The sequence below is a fragment of the Strix uralensis genome, chromosome 1 (genome assembly GCF_047716275.1).
Source record: "Strix uralensis isolate ZFMK-TIS-50842 chromosome 1, bStrUra1, whole genome shotgun sequence".
Classification (NCBI taxonomy): domain Eukaryota; kingdom Metazoa; phylum Chordata; class Aves; order Strigiformes; family Strigidae; genus Strix; species Strix uralensis.
In genome coordinates this window covers 134280604-134301380 of record NC_133972.1, presented here as the reverse complement: position 1 = coordinate 134301380, position 20777 = coordinate 134280604, and the positions used below count along the sequence as shown (strand labels likewise).

General features: G+C 37.4%; 1 protein-coding gene across 5 annotated transcripts in view; it reads right to left on the bottom strand.

Moving 5' to 3' along the window:
- CHD7 (chromodomain helicase DNA binding protein 7) overlaps window positions 1-20777 on the bottom strand; it is a 135304-nt gene that overhangs the window by 31616 nt on the left and 82911 nt on the right. For 4 of the 5 annotated variants that reach the window (XM_074881820.1, XM_074881812.1, XM_074881839.1 and 1 more), the window contains exons 4-12: window positions 19414-19552; window positions 15958-16095; window positions 14871-14936; window positions 9842-9897; window positions 8303-8417; window positions 6523-6606; window positions 4798-4935; window positions 4580-4701; window positions 3855-4098 (exon numbers count right to left, since the gene is read on the bottom strand). In XM_074881820.1, the coding sequence (XP_074737921.1) occupies window positions 3855-4098; window positions 4580-4701; window positions 4798-4935; window positions 6523-6606; window positions 8303-8417; window positions 9842-9897; window positions 14871-14936; window positions 15958-16095; window positions 19414-19552 (1102 nt within the window). The remainder of the gene's footprint in view (window positions 1-3854; window positions 4099-4579; window positions 4702-4797; window positions 4936-6522; window positions 6607-8302; window positions 8418-9841; window positions 9898-14870; window positions 14937-15957; window positions 16096-19413; window positions 19553-20777) is intronic. The other variant, XM_074881849.1, reaches the window with a different exon arrangement.

The window sequence follows — 20777 nt, the reverse complement described above, 5'->3', positions numbered from 1 at the left end:
ACTTGAGGCCATTACCTCTTGTTCTATCACTTGTTACTTGGTTAAAGAGACTCATCCCCAGCTCTCTGCAACCTCCTTTCAGGTAGTTGTAGAGGGCGATGAGGTCTCCCCTCAGCCTCCTCTTCTCCAGACTAAACAACCCCAGTTCCCTCAGCCGCTCCTCGTACGACATGTGCTCCAGACCCTATATCGGTCTTTTCCCCCCAACCTCAGCCTCCACTTTGTGGAACAAGAGAACAGATGCAAGGAATGTGCATGTTAACCAATTACAGCTGGAAGGCATCTGGAAAACTAAGTCGCAGTCAGTTTGTAAAATGCAATTTGATGTCATCCTCGGTGAAAGAGAGTCCCTATTGCTGAAATACTGCATTAAACTGCTGCACGCTAACCATTCTTTGCAGAAATCTGAGGTAATCCTATGCTGATGATATGTTCATAGCTCAGTAGCTTCTCAGCAAGGAAGAAAACCATGCAGACAAGAAAATACTCTTAAGTCAACACCCACTGAGCCCAAAAGGAATGAACCAGATAAGACAGGAAAAGTCCTGAACATCAATAGCATTATTATGAGTTAAAACCAACCAAGGACAAGGTACTCTGTTTCTATGCGTGAGTCAGGTGGTTTCTCTTTTTAGTCCTCATTATACTATGAAGTAAATTTCCCTCACAAACAAGCCAACTCTTTTGCAGGGCTCTGTCTTTAATTTTATTTGGCATATATAGTTTTCCTGATCTTACAACAGAACTCTTTCTCAGAGGTACAATACACAGAAGAGCAACTGGTTTATTAGATATTCCAACCAGGGAAGGTCCCTAGAAGAATCTTTCAGTTATACTGCTCAAGAACACCACAACAGGCTTCCCTACATGACCCTCACAAGCAGTAAGGCAGGAAGGGATGTCTCTGTTAGCATGGTGTCCTTAATGCTGAAGTCACACCACTGAAGGAATGTATTTTGCTACTGACTGCTCTCTAGGTTTTCACAACAACTTGACTCTGGTTACTGGTGTTGACTCTGAAAATCACACTACTGCAGATGGGGTAGGTGCTTCTTACGTATGCTCTTATTATTGACCTTCAAAGCCATTCAGGCTTTCTTAATGTCTTTTTGAGAAACAACTCAGCTTGAGAGGCCTCTTTTCATGTTAAGACCTAAAAAGCCAGAGATGCTGATGTCTGGGTTGATGTGTTTGGCAAGGGGACTACAAATGGTACTGCCAAAGCCTGCCTTCTTTCTCTCCCTTATCATCCCCAACGTACACCCACTGACGGTACGGTACAGGATGCCAGACTGAACACTACATGAGGATTCTTTTTGTCACAACATGAAGAAATTTTTTTTCTTGTAATTCAGTTTCTATCATGAGTTTCACAGCTAACACAGCCTTACAAAGAATGGAACACAGAAGGTGATTTCATGACACATCTAAACTAGCTGCCACCAAAAGGACAAGTTCACTTCTCCTTTATCCCCAACCATGGCAATTGTCTGATTCACCTCTTAAGCCAGTTCAGGGAGCAAAGCTAGCAGAAAATGATTCATTTTTCTGTGCCATGAGGGCTTTGTTGTTATTCGCAATGGGGTCAAATGACTCCCGTAGTCATTACAAGAGGAGAGTTAAGAATATGGCAACAGGGGAACAAAACTTTCTGCAGCCTCTTGCTTTAGATCCTTTTAGTTGCCTTTAGATAATGAAACAATATTGCCAAAAAACCACTAAGAATCTGCACAGTAAGTGGCATTTTTCTGATGACATTTCTTCAGGTTCCATGCTATGTAATTGCTGCATCCTAAGGGGAAGAACATGTGGAGAACAAACACCACTTAAATAACAAACATACATGATTTTTAACACAAAAAAATACTTCAGTGGAAACAGTATTTGTATAAACCCAAATTTTTAAATTCAATACAAAATATCTACCTCTGATAAGAAATAATTTTTAAACCAGAAAAAGTACAAATCCATTCCAGTTCATTTATGTATTATGTGTCTAGGTAAGAGGCTAAATGTGATTATCATCATAAGGAATATAAGCCATTAGACCTCAGTATAGCAACTGTTATTCAAATCAATCTTCTTTTAACAACGGTGCATATGATTTTGATTTGAAAGTTTCTTTGATAAATTGCTGAGAAAATGGCTATTTCCTAGGCCAAACAGATGTAACTTCTATAAATTACTATGTGTTTTTCTACTATATTTAAGTACATGATTCTATTTCTGTTTGCCCTAATGGCATGTCAAGTTGTGCCACAGTCACAGAATCACAGAATCATCTAGGTTGGAAAGGACCTTGAAGATCATCTAGTCCAACCGTTAACGTAGCATTGGCAGTTTCCAACTATACCAGATCATCACCTTCAAAACAGTTTTTACTCAGATCTTTCCCTGTAAAACCGTATTTTCTATCTCACAACCACTCTCATAGCTTTGCTCTAAGGACTCCAGTTTTTCAACGCTCTTTTTGAGGACAGGAAGTGAGAACTAGGCAGAACTGGACTACCCACTACATTACTGACAAAGAGAAGAATGCTGTAACTTTTTAAAAAAGATTTCTTTCCTCCTACACACTTGCACTACACTAGCCCTTTTAACCACAGTCTCACAGTATGAACTCATGCTTAACTGGTCGTGTGTCATGACACAAAAGGATCTGCATTTGGCTTACAGCCTTCCCAGAACCGAGCTGTCCCTACTGTAAGAATTATCTCCATTCCCTGTCCACAGATAGCCCTATATTTAGTTATTCTGAGTATTGTTATCTTGGATCCAGTTTATTGAGTAATACAACTTACTCTGCATCCATGAACTGTCTTAATTATTTATCACTCTCCCCATCTTTGTGTCATTTGAAAACTTCCTCAGTAATGATTTTATGTTTTCTTTCAGGTCATTGATAAAAGTGTTATATAGCTCATGGACACGAACCAATCCCTGAAGAACTATGCTGGAAATGCAAATCATTTCTCATTTACAATTACATCGAGAAAGATCAGTTAGCCAGTTTTAAATCCACTTAAAGTGTGCCATATTGATTTCATACCATTCTAGTTTATTAATCAAAATATCCAGTGGCATAAAATCAAATGCTTTACAGAAAATCTAAATATATGAATTCACCACTATCACTTCTTTAACTCAGCTGAAAAGAATACTCCACAATACATCAAATCAGGTTGAACTTCCACTTTTTTTCTCTTAAGTGAGTACGAATCTGTTGTTTTGCAATAACATTCGATGTATGCACATTGTTTTTCCCCAATCCTGTTTGCTTACTGTGAGCAAAGCCATGCATTTAAGTATAGAAATCTGTTGCTCTTTACAGCTTCACCTTTCCAAATACTTTTCCATTTCTACTCCCAGTCTTTTCTGTACCTGCTCTCCTCCTCTCATAAGCACTATTCAACATGAGTGCAGTAACACAGATTCAAAATATATCTGACTTATAACATCTGACAAAGAAGCATCAAGTTTAATTTCTGCAAGCTAGTCTTTTCCTGGAACGGTCGGCAAAGATTGATTTTTAAGCTTAGTTCCAATTAAAGTAGTTTCTCCGTTAAGAATATTTTCTGCCAGCCCTCTCCAGGAACGCAAAATAATGAAAACCTTGTATGAAACAATGAAACTGAACAAGAGTCACACCATCTCCGTAACTCTTGGCCCCCCTCTATTTCCAGCTGATCTCTTGGCTACTATTAGAAGCACTCTCTTTATTAGAGCATATGCCTTCATTTCATTATTAGCTAAAATCTACTATATCACTACTAAAAACCTAATCAATGCTTAGATTAACAACAGTAAAGCATATACAAAAAAGAGAAAAGAAAAAGATCACCAAGAGCTTTTACCTGTGGATCTTTGAAATACATTTCATACAACTGAATGGTCCGCCGGCTTGCTTGACTCCCATGATACACAACCACATTCAACTCTGTCCAAGTGCGGAACTCCCTTTCCCAGTTGGGAATTGTGGACAACGGTGCAATAACCAAGAAAGGACCATGGATTCCTTTCAAATATATCTCATAGAGAAACGTAATGGACTGGATAGTCTTTCCCAACCCCATTTCATCTGCTAAAATGCAGTTTCGTCTGAAAACAAGAATAAAAACAGTCTGAATGTCTTATTCCTAACTTGCAACATAGGAAATCAATAAGGAGCTGAACTGAATAGAATAGAAATTTCTAGAATGGCAAGTTTACACTGAAAAGACATCATAATATTTTTGCATTTTAAACTTATGTTACAATTTGTGATGCAATAAGCATGGATATAGCCATTTTATGTACCTCTCAAGTTCCCATGGGGGAGGAAGGGGCAGCAGGGGTGAGCATGAACACACATATACACACAAAAGCATCTGACATGAGAATCTGTCTGAAATATTCATGTTTTAAATAACATTGTTATCCACCCAGAATTAGTTTGTATATGACTCCTGCAGCAAAAAACGAGACATGTAAATAATTCTAAAACCTCACTTCATAAGATTACTTTAAAAGGTTATTGTTTCAAATAGACTGTAAAAGCTTTTCCAAAGCAGGGTTCAGCAGTAAGCAATATTTTACGTACGTGTTGTACCAATTGAAAAGAAGCCAGTTTACTCCCTCCAACTGGTATTCCCTGAGTTTGTTATTGTTTTTATACTCCCTGGAACTCTCCGATTTCTTCCAGTCATCGGCAGGAGGTCGCTCCTGTTTCAAATACAGCAAATCCCATTAGTGGTTTCTGAAAGACCACATTACTTTACTATTTTCAAATAAAATCCTCTATACGGAGCCAATTCTTACCACACGCTCCATTTCTGGCTCCCTAGACATCAGTTTCTCAAATTCTTCGATCTTAGCTTGGTCGATGTCTTGCTTGAGCTCCCAAGTGCTGTCTTCATAAGGAAGCGAACACCATTTCACCAGATAATGTGTTACAGGCTTTGTCAAGACAAAAATGAAATTACATCACAATTTAAAAAGAATAAAAGTATAATCTTTTTTACAGGAGATCTGCAGGCTAGATACAATTCAAAAAGCTTTACCAGACCCAAATATCTGAATCAGCCAAAAGGATAAGCAAACTGCAGGCTGACACCTTGACAACCTAACGAAGTAAAATTAGAACACAGGGAATGCAGGCTTACCACCAAAACAAGCACAACATTACATTTGAAATCACTAAGGTTAAACTAAAATTTAGAAGTAAAACAACATTTGTTTTCCAACTTCTATAATTTCTATGCTTTCCCACATATTTAAACAGTCCAGTCTTTTTCTTGTCAGTGTCATCAGAAACTTCCCAGCAGGCAACCCAAACACCACCATTCACCAAGAGAGCAGTATGGTAACACTGACACCATCAGTGAAGCTTTCTATTTTCCCAGGACCAAAAAGGAGTCTCCTGGAACACAAAGTGATCTTGTTCTGCAGAACAACTATTAGAGAGTAAGAAAGTGAATTCAGGACCTCTTCTGCAACAGATAGTCTAAATAATGTCTAAACTATTACGACATTTAGCTAAGATTCTTGCAATTTTCATTTAAATTCTGTATTACCTGCAAGGGCATCATATTTCTACAGTATTAAGTGCCACCTTAGATCTGCATATCAGAGGAATTTTTGTTGTTGTGTTGGTTTGTATTTTTTTAGATATAGGTAACTTATAAGAAGTTTGGAACCCCTTTATTTCAGGCAAACTGCTATCTTAGGCAATGTTTTCATAGAATCATGGAATGGACTGTGTTGGAAGAAACCTTAAAGATCATCTAGTTTCACACCATGGACAGGGACACCTTCCACTAGATCAGGTTGCTTAAAGCCCCATCCAACCTGGCCTTGAACACTTCCAGTGATGGGGCATCCACAACCTCTCCAGGCAACTTGTTCTAGTGTCTCACCACCCTCACAGTAAAGAATTTCTTCCTTATATCTAATCTAAATCTACCCTCTTCCAGTTTAAAACTGTTACTCCTTGTCCTATCACTACATTCCCCGACAAAAAGTCCCTCCCCACCTTTCCTGTAGGCCCCCTTTAAGTACTGGAAGGCTGCTATGAGGTCTCCCTGGAGCCTTCTCTTCTCCAGGCTGAGCAACCCCAACTCTCTCAGCCTGTCCTCATAGGAGAGGTGCTCCAGCCCCCTGATCATCTTTGTGGCCTCCTCTGGACTCAATCGAGCAGGTCCATGTCCTTCTTATGCTGGGGACCCCAGAGCTGAACACAGTACTCCAGGTGGGGTTTCATGAGAGTGGAGTAGAGGGAGAGAATCCCCTCCCTCGACCTGCTGGCCACACTTCTCTTGGTGCAGCCCAGGATATGGTTGGCTTTCTGGGCTGCGAGTGCGCATGGCTGGATCATAGTCAGTTTTCCATCCACTAATACCCCCCAAGTCCTTCTCAAATACGTTCTCATCTTCTACATGCATATACGCTGGTAGCTTCTGAAGTGTTTAATACATTCACATTTCTAAAAATAAATTCTAAACACAATGTCTATATGCCTACAAATGCACTGGAAGTTTTGTTTACCTCTCCATTATCATCTGTGCTACGTGAAAAATCCATGATTCGATCAACTTCCACATAGTCTGGATTAAAAAGCTCATCATCAATCTGTTCAAGGAAAGAGGCAAAAATATAAAAGATATCTCTATTAGCCCTCCCTGAGAGGGAAAATTATTATATATTTCACCATGCAATAATATTTTGGGTCACGGTGACATAAGAATTTATATTTGGCAAACTTCAACATGTTAATTGAAATGCTACAATTCAGCAAGATCATTCCCCGTGAGGGAATCAGACTTCTCAGACTTTGTTAACTGGGCCTCTTAATTACTGTGTGAAACCTTTTACTGTGAGAGAATGTTTAAGAATATTTTAAATGAAGTGTGAAATTACAATTCACTAATGAGCAATCGAAAAGGCTTATGGCATGCAATGCACTTAGCATTCTTAAAAACTACAGCTTGCAATAAAGAAATTAGAGCCCTGTACACTAAGTGCGTTTGGATTATTTTAACTACAAGAATTGTCTAACTGCTTGACAAGAAAGATTCAAAGATTATTATTTTTTAAAAAAGAGAAAAAACACTGCATGCATACAGTTTTGCCAAAAGTCACAATTTGTTATGTTCTTTCTTACGCCTTCAACAACTTACAGGATTCTCTTGTGTACTAAAGTGTTGTTTCATCTTATACTTTTAAGATCCCTTCCAATAGAAAAGGCAGACAAAAGGACTAAAGACTATGTACATTTTGATAGCTTTTTCTAAAACAAGAACAAATTCCAAGTGTTTACAGTAACTTGTGGCCCACTTGAAAACAGATTTTAAAAACCAGTAATTTAAAAAAGCAGCAATTCCAAGCATCTTCACTCAGAACATATGTTAAATTTTACAATGCTGCTGCTTAATGACATGATATACTGTACTGACTGTTACTCCAAATTATGTCTTCATTAAGTTCTTTAAAAATTCAAACATCAGGAGTCTTGAGAGTTAATTTAATCTAGTTCCTTAGGCATTAGTATTACACAATGCAGCTAATTCTTTACAGGTGCCACCCTACTTTATAACCATCTCAAAGCATTTTGGATGCTCTGACATAGCGTTCATAGATGTTCTGTACTCTCCTAGAAGCACAACACATGAAGTCCTCCTCCCCCAAATTCCTGTAAATTTTATCAAAATATGTCGATCAGATGCACTTACTGAGAAACCCATACTGACTTTATGGAAGTTTTCAATTTGCAACAGGTTTTGTTTAGCTTGAACTGTATAGTAAAAATAAATAAAATACAGTAGCACATGAATCTGTTTTTTTTCTCAAAAGACAGCATTTTACTGAAGGGTAAGCTTTAAGAGATACAAATCAGCAGATCTGGTCTTTTATTGACAGGACCCCTGCCACAGTACTGCTTGTGGCTCTAAGTGAAATTAAATTGATGATAAAAAGCTTAGAATCCCTAGTGAGCAGCAGTCCATAACACAGAAAAATGTGATGCATTTTTCTGGCATAATCAGCTCCTGAGAAAAGAGACCTGGTACTGCTTCACTAAGAGTCATGCTTACAATGCAATCAACCAACCTCTCACTTTGAGAAAAAAAACTATAATAGAAAGTATAACGTCAGGATAGATCACTTGAGTTTCATAGACTTGCAAGACTTGGATCAAGCATGGTTATACTTTATACGCTACTGACATATCACACAGTTCAAAATCTTCTGCTTGTATACAGAATGAGAATTCTTAAGAATATTCCTTAAATACCTAAAAGAAAGAAAGAAAGAAACAAACAAATCGTACTTCTGAAAGGAATTTGTTCTGGCCCTGTTTTGCCTTAAACCGCTTAATCTTCTGCTGAATTCTCTTGTCTTTGTCCAGCTCTTCCACAGATGCCCACTGACAATGAAGGTAAGAACTAGAAGATGAAACAGAAAATCTTACTCAAAAACTATGCTTCCATTGCATATGTCTAGGTATCCCACCAGTACAGATAGATCCTTCCAGCACATTGTAGTGTCACGTTTGGAAAACTGGACATGATCATCTTTATCATATAAGTTATTAAGAAATCATCTTTACTGGAAGTAATTACACTTACTAACAGAAAAACTTATCAGTAAATAAGACAACTCCCACTCAAAATTTAACTACATACCCCATACATTTAGTGTTTGGCACAAAGCTAAGATTATTTTTATTGAGCACACTTAAAAACATAGACATTTGTCATAAATGTCACTATTTCACATCATATTCTAGCAAAGAGTAGGGTCGTTGGAAGTTAATAAAAATACGCAAACATTTCAAATACTAACATGCTTTACACTGGTATTTGCGAGAACAGCATTGTAGAGTTAAGTCACCTGAGTCAACTGAAGTTTTAATACTGATAGAAAGAAAAACCCTTGTAAATGCAGTTCCATGGTAGTAACTCATCTTTAAGAAAACACGAAGGAACAGCATCTCTGCTGAAATGCCTAGTCCCACTTTATAAATTTAGAGTCTGTCAAAAGTTACACTGCTAAGAAGTCTAAGACATGAAGAGTTAATACAAAAATTACATGCCAATGTAATAAAACTAAACAAAGAATAATTAAGCTATTAAACATCATGCAAAAATCAATACAGTGCAAAAGGTACAAAGGTGGCAGCATATTTAGTGAAGTCAACTATCTGCAGTTAGCTGCAAGAAACTCACTTTAAGTGCATTTCTCTCTCAGATGGAAAATTTGCTAAAATTAAACAAGATACGCTATTTTTCTAAAAGAAAAATGAGCTTATCCAGCTGTGAACTATCTTACTTTAAATACTGATTGCATTGCAGTTTCAGAGCCCAGAAGTGAAACAACATGCTGCTCTCACCACTATTACATGCCTCTTACGGAGAGGCAGCTATCTGCTGGAATACTGGAAGCCATCTCATTTGTTATCTTAAGACATTTTGTTGAACACCAGTCTTGTTTTTGAAACAACATTAACAGTTATTTTTGAGTAGTTTGCAGGCACGTTACTCTATGGTTGCAGTTAGATCTACACAGCTACATAGGTATGTGCTCATGAATCTGCTTGCATAATGAGCCTTAGATTAAAGTTTTTGATAGCAGAGCAATTTTACCTATGCATTTCGTTTTGGAGAGAACACAAATTAAGACAACAATATCAAACCCTTTACCACCAATGTAAGGTATTTCCCCATTTATTTACCACTGTTTGGGACTAAACATTAGAAATTTTAAAGCTAGACAGTAGCAGTTGTATCATTTACAAAACCAGTTTTTAAAAACTATTTGGAAATTATATGAACTTAAAGATAGTAATCAAACCTATAACTTTACTTACAAGTTTTTGTACTTTACATAGAATTCCTCTATTTCTACCTCCTCTCCATTCTCCATCTATAAGAAAAGAATTGTTGAAACGTGAATTAAACCACTAAACAGCCCAATTTAGTTAATTATTAAAACTAACCAAAATACAGAATACAGTCCCCACACAGAGAGACAAGTGGAGGTGTAGGAAAGTGTTAGTGGGGGAGGACATGGGTGAGGAGTTTCCTCCAGCAGCTTACCCAAGTACATACTGCACTGCTTACTACAACTTCCAAGACATGAATCATTTGAACTCCTCCCTAACCACATGCAGCTTCATTCACAACCTCACCCCAAATCTGGCTTTCTGCCAAACCCACAGTGTTAAGTAGAAGCCAAGTGTACCATTTTCTCAGGCAGCAGCCAATTAGCAACTGCACTCCTGAATGCCATATGTATTATTTTTGGCTGGCTCATAGCAACTTTACATTGTGGGTTTTGTAATGTTTTAAAAAAGAGTTTTAAAGGGGGTTTATTCCTCCATATAGTTAATAACTCCAAACAAGAAGCCATATAAAACTAAACCTTATACCTCTGCTAGAATTTTAGTGCATCAGTGTTCATGGCTTTAGTTTTACTCAATGGTGCAATTAAATTCACTCAGGCAAGATGTCTCACATACAGAGCAGCCAAATTAAATTAACACCCAAAAACTACATTTAAAGCAAGGTTAAAGTTGTGATATAAACCAGCAAAACCAAGGGCATTCAGTGCTAAGGGTTGAGACTACCCTTAACTCATCCCTAGTGCCGAAGTACTGCATAACATATGGCATGTAATACTGTGTTGAATTACTCCTGAACCCAGCCATAGGACAAACTAAGGACAGTGCACCAGGCACACGTTTAGAATTCAGTTTATGTCACAACATTAGTGGTTTGTGTTTACTAATGAACTTTGGAACAATTTTAAATAGAAGAGGATTTTTTGGTTTGCATACTTCATCAGGGACATCATCATCTGTAATAAATATTGTATGTAGTGCTAAACGGGCAAAACCGGTGACCCCTGTATAAGTCAACAACCTCCATCTTTTTTATGTATATATATATACACACACACACATTAAAAAAACATATATATACATATTAAAAAACAGAGGAAAATATATAGAGAGAAAAAGAGACACTACTCTAAAGTTAGAGGATGAATTGTCATTTTTCAAATTCTTGCTCAAAAGTTGCTGGCTAGACATTACTTCCATAGCAATGCAATGAAAGAACAGTAGCAGCTGCATTAAACTCTGTTCTAGCACAGTGAAGAAGAAATTAATGCATTCCTAATCCCTGATTTACATAGTACTCCTTCTCTTCCAGACTAGCAAGGGATTTCATCATTTTAGCATTTATATCACTCCAGTACAGTCTGCTTGAGTTCCTTTCTAGAGAGGACCAACACCAGCTTCCACCTAGTTCTCCCTGAAGAAATGAAAGAAGGTAAGGAATTCCTGGTGCTGCCTCTTGGTCTTCCTGAATCCTCTGCTGAAGACAAACTATTCCCTAATCCTAAACACAGAGAAGAAGCTTCTCTGTTACTTACAAAGATACTGTCAAAGGAAGGAATTTGAAGACCATTAAGATTTTTCTTTTTTATTAAACAAAGAATTTTAAAGGGAGCATTTCTCGAGAAGGTATTCATATTTAGAGGTCAAAACTGTATTACAAAAAAAGGAGATCCCATTATCTGACTCTATTCACCACCCCGAGGCAAAATCACTCCTTAAGAAGTCATCCCTAATTTTAAGACATTAACTTTTTTTTATTTTCTGAAATGTATTATGGCCAAGTCTCTTTGATTAGTCAGAATCCTTTGAGATACATCAATCTTACAGTGACAGCACAGTTAAGCACCTTTAAATAAAGGTTTCATATTAGCCAATTTAATTCCCCTCAACAGAATTTCAGTCAAGTACATTTTCTATCTACTGCCAACTTAATAACAATAATTTACAATGTAAATCTTGATAAGTCCTGTAACTCTCATGAGTAAAACATACTTCTGTGTTGTCTAATAGGTAATAACTGGTCTATGTTATTATATGTTCTATGAGCATGCATCAAAGATTCACCTAAATAAAAAGTACTTCAGAACAAAATTTCTTAACAATCTTACTCTGGCATTCATGCTTATGGCCAAAAAAAATTCTAATCAAGTTACAATCACCGGCACTCAAGTAGGGTTTAGCAATACCTCAGTTCAGGGTATAGGCGACAGAAGCTTATGCATTTGACGACACTGTCCAACCTCCACTACACATAAGTTTACATTAACCAGATAAAAAAGGTGAGATAGAACATTTATGCAAAATTCTTCCCAAACTGATTATGCAGACATCCTAAAATAGCACATGGCAGACTTGGGCAACACAGGACACTCCGAATTATCATTGCCCAGGTGTGACCATAATTGACAATCTGATCCACAGTCTCTGCAGATAATTGAAGAAATAAATGATCCCTTCCTTCAAGCAAATACTTAAGAGCACACAATCTTGCACTGCCATTGCCACAGAGGTGATACAGTAATACCTGCTAATGCAAAAGTTATTTGAGCAAGCCACTCAAGTGTAAAGAGAAGAACTTAAAAAAAAACAACAAAAAAACAAACCAAAAACCCGCAGAAATATCAACTGCTAGAAAAATAGCGGACAGAACACATTAATAACAGATGCAAAGCAACATATAAAGAATAATCACCTCAGCTGATACACAGCACTAGATTGTAAACTAATCAGTTTGTGGAAGAGACGCAGGCATCTGTACACAGTTCAATTACATCTAATTCTCACCATGTACTGGTAGGCAAAAAGAAATTCAGACGCGTAACACACAGGTATAGCATTCTACAAACTCCACATCTTTTTGTAGTATGTGCTGTTTGTGCTGAATAGCATATTTAGTTCTAGCCATTCCTTTTCAAAGTTAAGGAGCAGAAATTCAAAGGAAACTGAAGGTGGCCAAGAAAATAATTAGAAAAATGAAAGATTTCCACATACAAACTGAACATGTCAGGACCGTGATGGTTTAGAAAGAGAATGATACATGTACTTAACACTTTCTGCAAGAGGAAAGAGTATTCAACAGAATTCAAAATTCCACATTAAGAACAACATGGAAAAACATTGTCTTTTATACTTCAAATATGAACTAAAGTGATTTCTACCTTTTATTCTCTACATTTCAAAAATGGTTGCAAGTGCAGGGCTGCATCATATCTGGTAACTCCAAAACTAGGTTAGGGCTATTTTTGAGAAAACCGGCATAATTTTATGTAAGTATACTGCTCCAAAAGTGTATTCGTTATCTAATGTCCTTTACTTGAACGTAACGTCTTTGTTACAACCTAATCCACTGAAAGGTTTCCTAGTGAAGCCTTTCCTCATGTTTATTTTATGCATTGGTCCTGATCGCAGCAATTTTACTTTGATTAGTAATCCAACAACCAGGGTTTTGATGACGTTAGTAAGAGTGTAAAAGACCTTTAATAAAAGCACAGTTGGATACTTCAGATGTTAAATATTAACATCCTGAAATCCATTTTTTTTGGATTTTGGAGAGGAGGGTTGGGGAGAAGAGCAGGGAAAGAAGAGACACCCCTCAAACCTGCAAATACAATCCATAAAAAACATTAAAGAAAGAGCTCAAAATAGAGCTTGCCTCCAGCAGAGCTTGCAATCAAAGACATGTAGGCAGCAGACCAACCACTTCCCACAAACTGCAGCAAAAAACACACTCCCCATGAGTAATCACACCTTTGTTTGCAGGGGAGAGGAAGAAGAGAAGAATAATTGGTGAAAAACAGCTTCCAATGTAAAGACATTTATGAAAAGACCACATTCTCCTCTCCTGCCTAGTAGATCATCAGGACAACTAATTACCAAGTTTATATTACACGAAGTTTATCTGAAAAATAAGACTATGGTTTGAAATATGACATATAGCTCTAGACTTCAAAAAAAGCCCCAGAGGTTTTGTGCTGTGAAAGCTGCAGAAACAGGTCAAATTCAATCACAGCCAGTCATGACATTGTATGAATTTAGGTTTACAAAGCTGTTAATGATGTTATGACAGTAGTAATAAAATTTTTAAAACACCCTTCCGCCCCCCCAAAAAACCCCCACGCCACAACATGAAAATAATAAAAAAGAAAAATTTAATAAAGGCAACTTTCCCTCCTCCAATTTGAAAATTAACACTTTGAGGAAAAGAGGTAGTTCTGGTTAACTAAGATCAACGAGTACCATATCTATATCAATTGGACAGTTTTCTGTCCAACTGCAGTCCAAGTCAGAGAATTAGCTACACGAAAGAGCCTGTAAAATATAATAATGCCTTTTTTTGAACAAATTCTTTTCTACCTCTTACTCGAGTTTATTAGTTTGGAAGTGCAAAGGCCAATCAAGTTGTGAAGCAGATTAGAAGAATCTGTAAGCAAAATAAGAACATAACTAGCAAGCAGGGCAGAATTAAGAGAGAACCACACTTGACTAGAGTGCTTCTTTCTCCATCTTAGCATAGTGACAAGGAAGATATTAACCACCTCTATATGTTAACATTCTTGACCACATGTAAACTTGTTTTAGCTGCTAAGCACAACCACTATCAAAAGATGCAAAAACTATGGGCCTGGACTTTACTAGAAGGGGCAGAAACTGAGGATGCAGTAGAGTTATCTCACTCCTCAAACTCCCATGAAACACTGCTCTGAAGTGAAGAGCACCGTAGATTTCACCCAGGTACGTATATTTGCAAAAACCAAAATTCTCATCCAAAAAAATGCAAGAAAATAGTACAAGATTGAACAAATAATCTGTTTTATGTATGTCTACCCAAAAGCATGTTAAATACCATCTAAACATACTTTCAATGAACCTTCTCTATTCAATAAAACAGTTTTTGAATTTGGAATATTCAAGGTATCTTAAGAACTTAATGGGGTCTTCAGCAGAAATATGCTTAGCATGTTTAAATATATGGGGGGAGGGGTTTTGTTTGTTTTACCTTTTTCTTGACTGAACGGCTACTCATGATTTTCTCCACAACAGGACCTTCAGCATCAGCAGATTCCTACATCAGAAATACCATACAGGAGTTATGGGAGTGCATCTTTGTTGCCTAAAGACTTTCTTCATTAAAAGCTTCAAATAATTTTTTGGCAACAGGATTTTAATACACAGGAGGGCGTTTTACCCCTAGCATGAGAACTTAAAGAATTCAGATGGATTTAATACCACAATAAAGGATCGAAGGATACATGTTTCAGCCCATTTTTAAGAGCTAAAGCAACTCTAGCTATCTCAGTAAGGCTGACGTGCACAGATACACAGTTATATCCACCTGGGCAGTTCACCTCTCCCAGAACAATACACACTTTCAGCACCATACAGTCTAAACATAAGATGATGTGGCTGTGTCCACATGATAGGTATCAAAATTGCCTGAAATTCTCCGTTACATTACTTCACTATTGCAACTGTAAGACACAATTAACAATGGAGATCACATACAATATTTCACAGGGCTTAACAAACTGCCAAATGAAATACCAAAGAACATGCATATATTCTCCAATAGGCTGTCAGTTAAGTGAAGTAGTTCTTTGAAAAAGCACTACAAAACAATGACACTGTTACTACAGTCATTCCTACATTATTACCCCTCATCTTATTCAAACTATTTTATCCATCATTTACATTGCACAGAGAATAAAGTGTGCCCTGCTGGGTACTACAAGGCAGTAATTTCATAAAGGGGTTCTTACGGTGCCTAGCAGCAGGGGACAAGCTTGAGTGGTTTATTAAAGTCACAGAAGCCAGACCACTGAATTCAGAGAAGTAAATTCAAGACTCCTAGCAGTCCAGTTTGTTTCCTTTAGGTAGAGACCATTAATTTCAAAGAACTGTGTCAAACTGCCTATCATCAGCTTGTAAACAAAGTCATGAATTAATATATACTTTAAGAAGGTAAAAAGCTAATGCCTTCTGGCACACTGTGCCCATCACAGATGACTATCATTCAGGAAAAGGACCTATATTTGAACTCTGAATGCTGCAGTTACAGCCACCTTTCCAGTCTGTTCACATCTGACCTGTTGCTCTGACTGAGAAGTATTTGAAGGAGAGTCTCTTCCAGCAGCATCAGCATCATCAGCCTCCTCATCTGAAATCTTGAACTCCAGGTCTTCTGTATAACGCTTCCTCTTCACCTGCCTGCTGGAGCGTCGCTTCTAAATAGAAAGCATTGATATTTTTCATGAGAAACAAAACTGATATGTTTCAGAATAACTGAGAAAACTTCTTCCTATTTGTCAAATACCCTAGTGTGTAGCAAACACTATTATTTTTACAGCACCCTGATAGAAATAGTGGAATCAAGACACTACTGTTCTAAATGCCTGCCTGTTAGCTACTTTTAACGTCTGAAAACAAAACAACACAAACAAAAAAAACACTCCATGCTTGTTCTGAGTTGGAAAGTGGTATTTTATTTTGGTTTAGCATTACTAAAACCATGTTAGAAAATTAAAAAGCATAACTCAGAAAGCAACTAAAATAGAGAAGTTGCACCTCTCGATTCACATCTATGACAAACTTTGACAGATGGCCAATGCAGGAACCAAACACCACCTTTCAGCAGCGTGGCCCACTGTGTTGCTAAGCAGTGACAACACACTTTCTTGCTCTCCCCATCCACCCCGTTGTACCCAGATTATCTTGTAGGGGAAATACAATGAAATACGATTTCCTCACTCCACTGAGCCAGCACTGTTCAGAAAGACATCCTGCAGCACAGCATGGGAAAAGATCCTCTTAGTATAGAGGAGAATGAAGAACTTGAACCACCCCAAATTGAAAACATGGTTTCTGTGTCCCCATACCCTCATCTCCAGAATGAAAGCTTCAGAGAAACTGCAGAAAACAATCTGTAAAATACACAAGTATGCATTTGACAGAATTTGCAACTTGACACTCAGTGCCAGACACCATTTTCTGCAACAATAAAATTCAAATTCCCTGATAGTCTGCATGAGGGTATATATTTTGAAAAGCTGAGAGCATATGCTGTTGAAGGAAACTGTCAAGTGAGCATCAAGTATCTGGTATCAAGTATCAAGTATCAATGGACTAATGTATATATATTAAAAAAAAAGTTGAATATCAACTGTTAAAAAAAAAACTTCATGAATTGATATACTGCTTATTTTTACATCTTTCTCAGCTTAACACACATCTTCACCAGTACATGCAAATACTGATGTAGCTTGTTTAAGAGATCTATGCACCTGGGTCTCTCAATGTACATAGACAAAGTCAAATATTTACTTTTAGATAGCTAATCATACTTTTAAAAGCACAAATATCTGATGCACTTCACAAAATTAGACATTCTTTCTTTAACTGAAAATGAATTTTTTGAGCAAACATTAAGTTTACATCACTCTTTTAAATAACGGTGATGCGACTTCTACCTTTAACATGGTAACTTATGGGAGTTCCCATAAAACTTAACAATACTTTTATACTTGAAATTAGATACTACTTGGCAAATTTGCACTCTCATTTCCATAATCAACTGATGAGAGAATTATCAGTTTTCTTTTGGTTCAATAGGTAAGTCCTACCATTATTTTTGGTGCCAAAAATCTCTTCTTCCATTTCCCTAATAGAAAGGATGCCTACAATGCAATGGTAAGCCTCTACTTGATTTTTATTGACTTACTTAGCCTCCTGTTTCCTGTAACATCCACATGAAGCTTTGCAATTGTTATGCATTGTTGTCAGAAACTGTCCGTACATTCACTTGCATCAGATTATCTTTTACTCATTAACTAATTTATAGGTACAAAGGTAATAGGCTTGGATAATGGAATATAAAACATATGGTAACACACAAAAGTATTTTTCCTCTCTAAGGATAACAACGCATGGCTTTGTGCATTACTACATAATATTGTTACAGAAGACTCAGTATTCAACACAAAGAATGCAATGGTGTTTTAGACAACTGGATAATATCAATCTCAGTTGGGAAACGCGTAACAAGTTTATTAATTCTAGCTGTCCTAGCATATATGGTTGTAACCCTCCCTTAATTTATGAAAATAAGTCTGAGTGCAGTATAACACACACAGCAAGAGAAAGTATTAAGAAAATAAAAATCACCTCAACTACTTTATTACACTTAATTACGAAGTGATGCAAATGCCCTAACTCATTTCTACAAAAAGAAAAAAGTATTTAAAATGTAAAGTTTATCACCCAATTAAGTTTCATAAAGAGGAAGTTTTGTCCCACTAAACTGAAAACAAGCAAAACACGCATATATATGGAACTGTAGGCAGTATATAATCATCTGCAAATTAACCTGAAGAAACATCAGCTCCAAAAGTTTCTTCTACATCTTTTGTCAGGGTCATTAATCAGGCTAAGAGAGACTTGTGGCAGAGGACAGACAACTTATTCTTCAAACATCTGAGCAGTGTATCTCAACTTTTCTGATTCAGAGTACGTGGCTTGCATGAATCAGAAGTAACACTCTTTTTTTGTTGTTGTTTTTAACTAGAATATACTAGATCGCTCACATTTCCTTATACTCTGTATCCTTCTGGAAAATAGTAAGAAGGAAGGTATAATCCATGTTTGTGTTAGGACACCACTGTTTGCCAACCTTTTCACCAGGCAGCTTTGACCATTCTCAAGTGATCATCAGTCTTGACATCTCTCCTAGCTAGAAGCAACACATCCACAGCCTGATACACAACGGACAAATACAAACGATTTCAGAAACACCAGCATAAGCGTTTCTGAAAGTCCCATACTTTCTCCATCACAATTTGCCTCTACCCCTTCATGAGGGAATTCTTATTTTTAATGCCCACTCTGACCACTGCCAGCAGAAGTAAGCCAGGAGCTGACCACTTCTTAACGCGGCTAATGACAGAGAACACAAAAGTTATCATATATGCTATTTCTATTTCCAGATTATCTTTACATGAAATAAAAGTTTGGACAGAAAGTGACAGGTGTGTAGTGGTCAAAAGAAATTATCGATGTTAGCCAATGACTGGCAGTCCTGCAAAAAGGCACTTCATCCATTAAAACAGTGTAGTTAACAAGTCCCTGACATGCACATTTCTGACATCCTTTGTCATGTCTCATTCTTGATTTCGGGAGGTTTGTAAAGTCAATGCAAGCAGAAACGTGAGGCTTATAAGCAAGACCTCATAATGGTACATTAAGTCTGCAGAGCAGAAAATTCAGCACCATAATTGCAGCAGTGATAGAAAAGAACACATGAAAACTCAGCAGCACCGTACACGTATCTGCAGGTAACGGGACTGTAAAGCCAAATTATGATGAGGAATACTTGTTTTAGTAAAATATTCATCATGGTGATTTTCAGTTCTCACCTTCTTGGTATGTCATTCTAAATAACACAGAAAATATCTGAATACCTGCCATCGCTGAAACAAAGACTGTCAGAACTACCGTTTTATGCATCTAAATTGTGAAAGGTTACATTTAACTTGGAAAGATAGCACTACCTGAACCCCTGGGTCATCTTCATCTTCAGGATGAGGTGATGGTGGCGGAGTTTTTTCCAAATCTGAGTTTTCAGAACCTTCCTTTCCCTTGTTAACCTTTTTCTTCACAGCACTAGTTTCTGAATCTGGTTTCTTGTTACTGAAACAAAGGTATTTTTAATCAGTATTTGTACAAAAATGTAAGCAAAAGGTGCTTAACAAAATAGTTGATCTGTGAGATGCTTATTTTCAGTGACTTCATTATTTTCAACTGCCTTCCTTATTTAAGTATTTAAACATAACTGTAAAATCAATGATGCGTGTGCCATCACTATACATTTCCCATTCCTTAACAACGGACACCACGCTTCTTCCCTTCAAGATCTTAGACAGTGACGCTGAATATGTATTCAACAAGAAACTAAAAATGAGACTGGAAAGGAAGAGCTAGTCTCTTCAAAACCTGTACTTTCTGAAAGTGGTTTTTGGGCAACCTAACACATACGAAGAGAAACAGCATTAGGCGTGCACTTGTCTTGATATTAACTGTGCGGACCGGGTAAGCAGAACCAGAATTGTTACCAAAACAAAGGACTAAATGGGAAAATTCTTCATTTTCTTGTACCGTCCCTGCTATCTCCAAGCAGGAAAGGTGCTTTTGTGTCAACTCTGAGGGGACCTGTACAGCCTTAACGCATGCAACTGCAGCTTGTGTGGGGGAAAAACCACCCAGCTGGTATCTCAGCATCTACATGATTCTAGAAAGCAGTATCCACTGATGGTAGAGAAAAGTTTGGGGGATTGTTTCTCCCCCATGAAAATGCCCGTGACCTGAGGAGCTGGGACCACATCTCTCCAACTGTACTTGGAGACCTGGAAATGGGTGAGGACACACATATCAAAACCCAGCTTTAAATACATCATCACCAAATCATGTACTGTGACAATCTCCAGCATCATGGGGGTGAAAGTTTTAAATGACAGAAACCAAGAATCAGTGGCAAAAGTTAGTACTTTTAGGCACATTGAGCCTTTGAGTTTCACATGGGTTTTCTCTAGTCTTTCTTCCCCTCTGTGGTCAACTCCCCCAGGCCCGTTACTGATTTGATAGGCTGGTTATGGAAAGTTGCCGAGACATTTAAGAGCAGGGTTATGCACTGGTATCTGACAAACAGCGAGTACAGGTCACCAAATGTTACGTCACCTGCTTTTATACGACTTCTGCACCCTCAACATTTTAATTTCATACCCAGCACACTGCCTGTTTATTTTTCCTTCATAATCCCCGGCCTTGTAACTTCTCAAACAAACATCAGCTTTAAGCTTGTTCATCAGCGCGTTGGCCCACTGAAGGCGTACTTTGGAACCGTAATTTAAAATTCCCG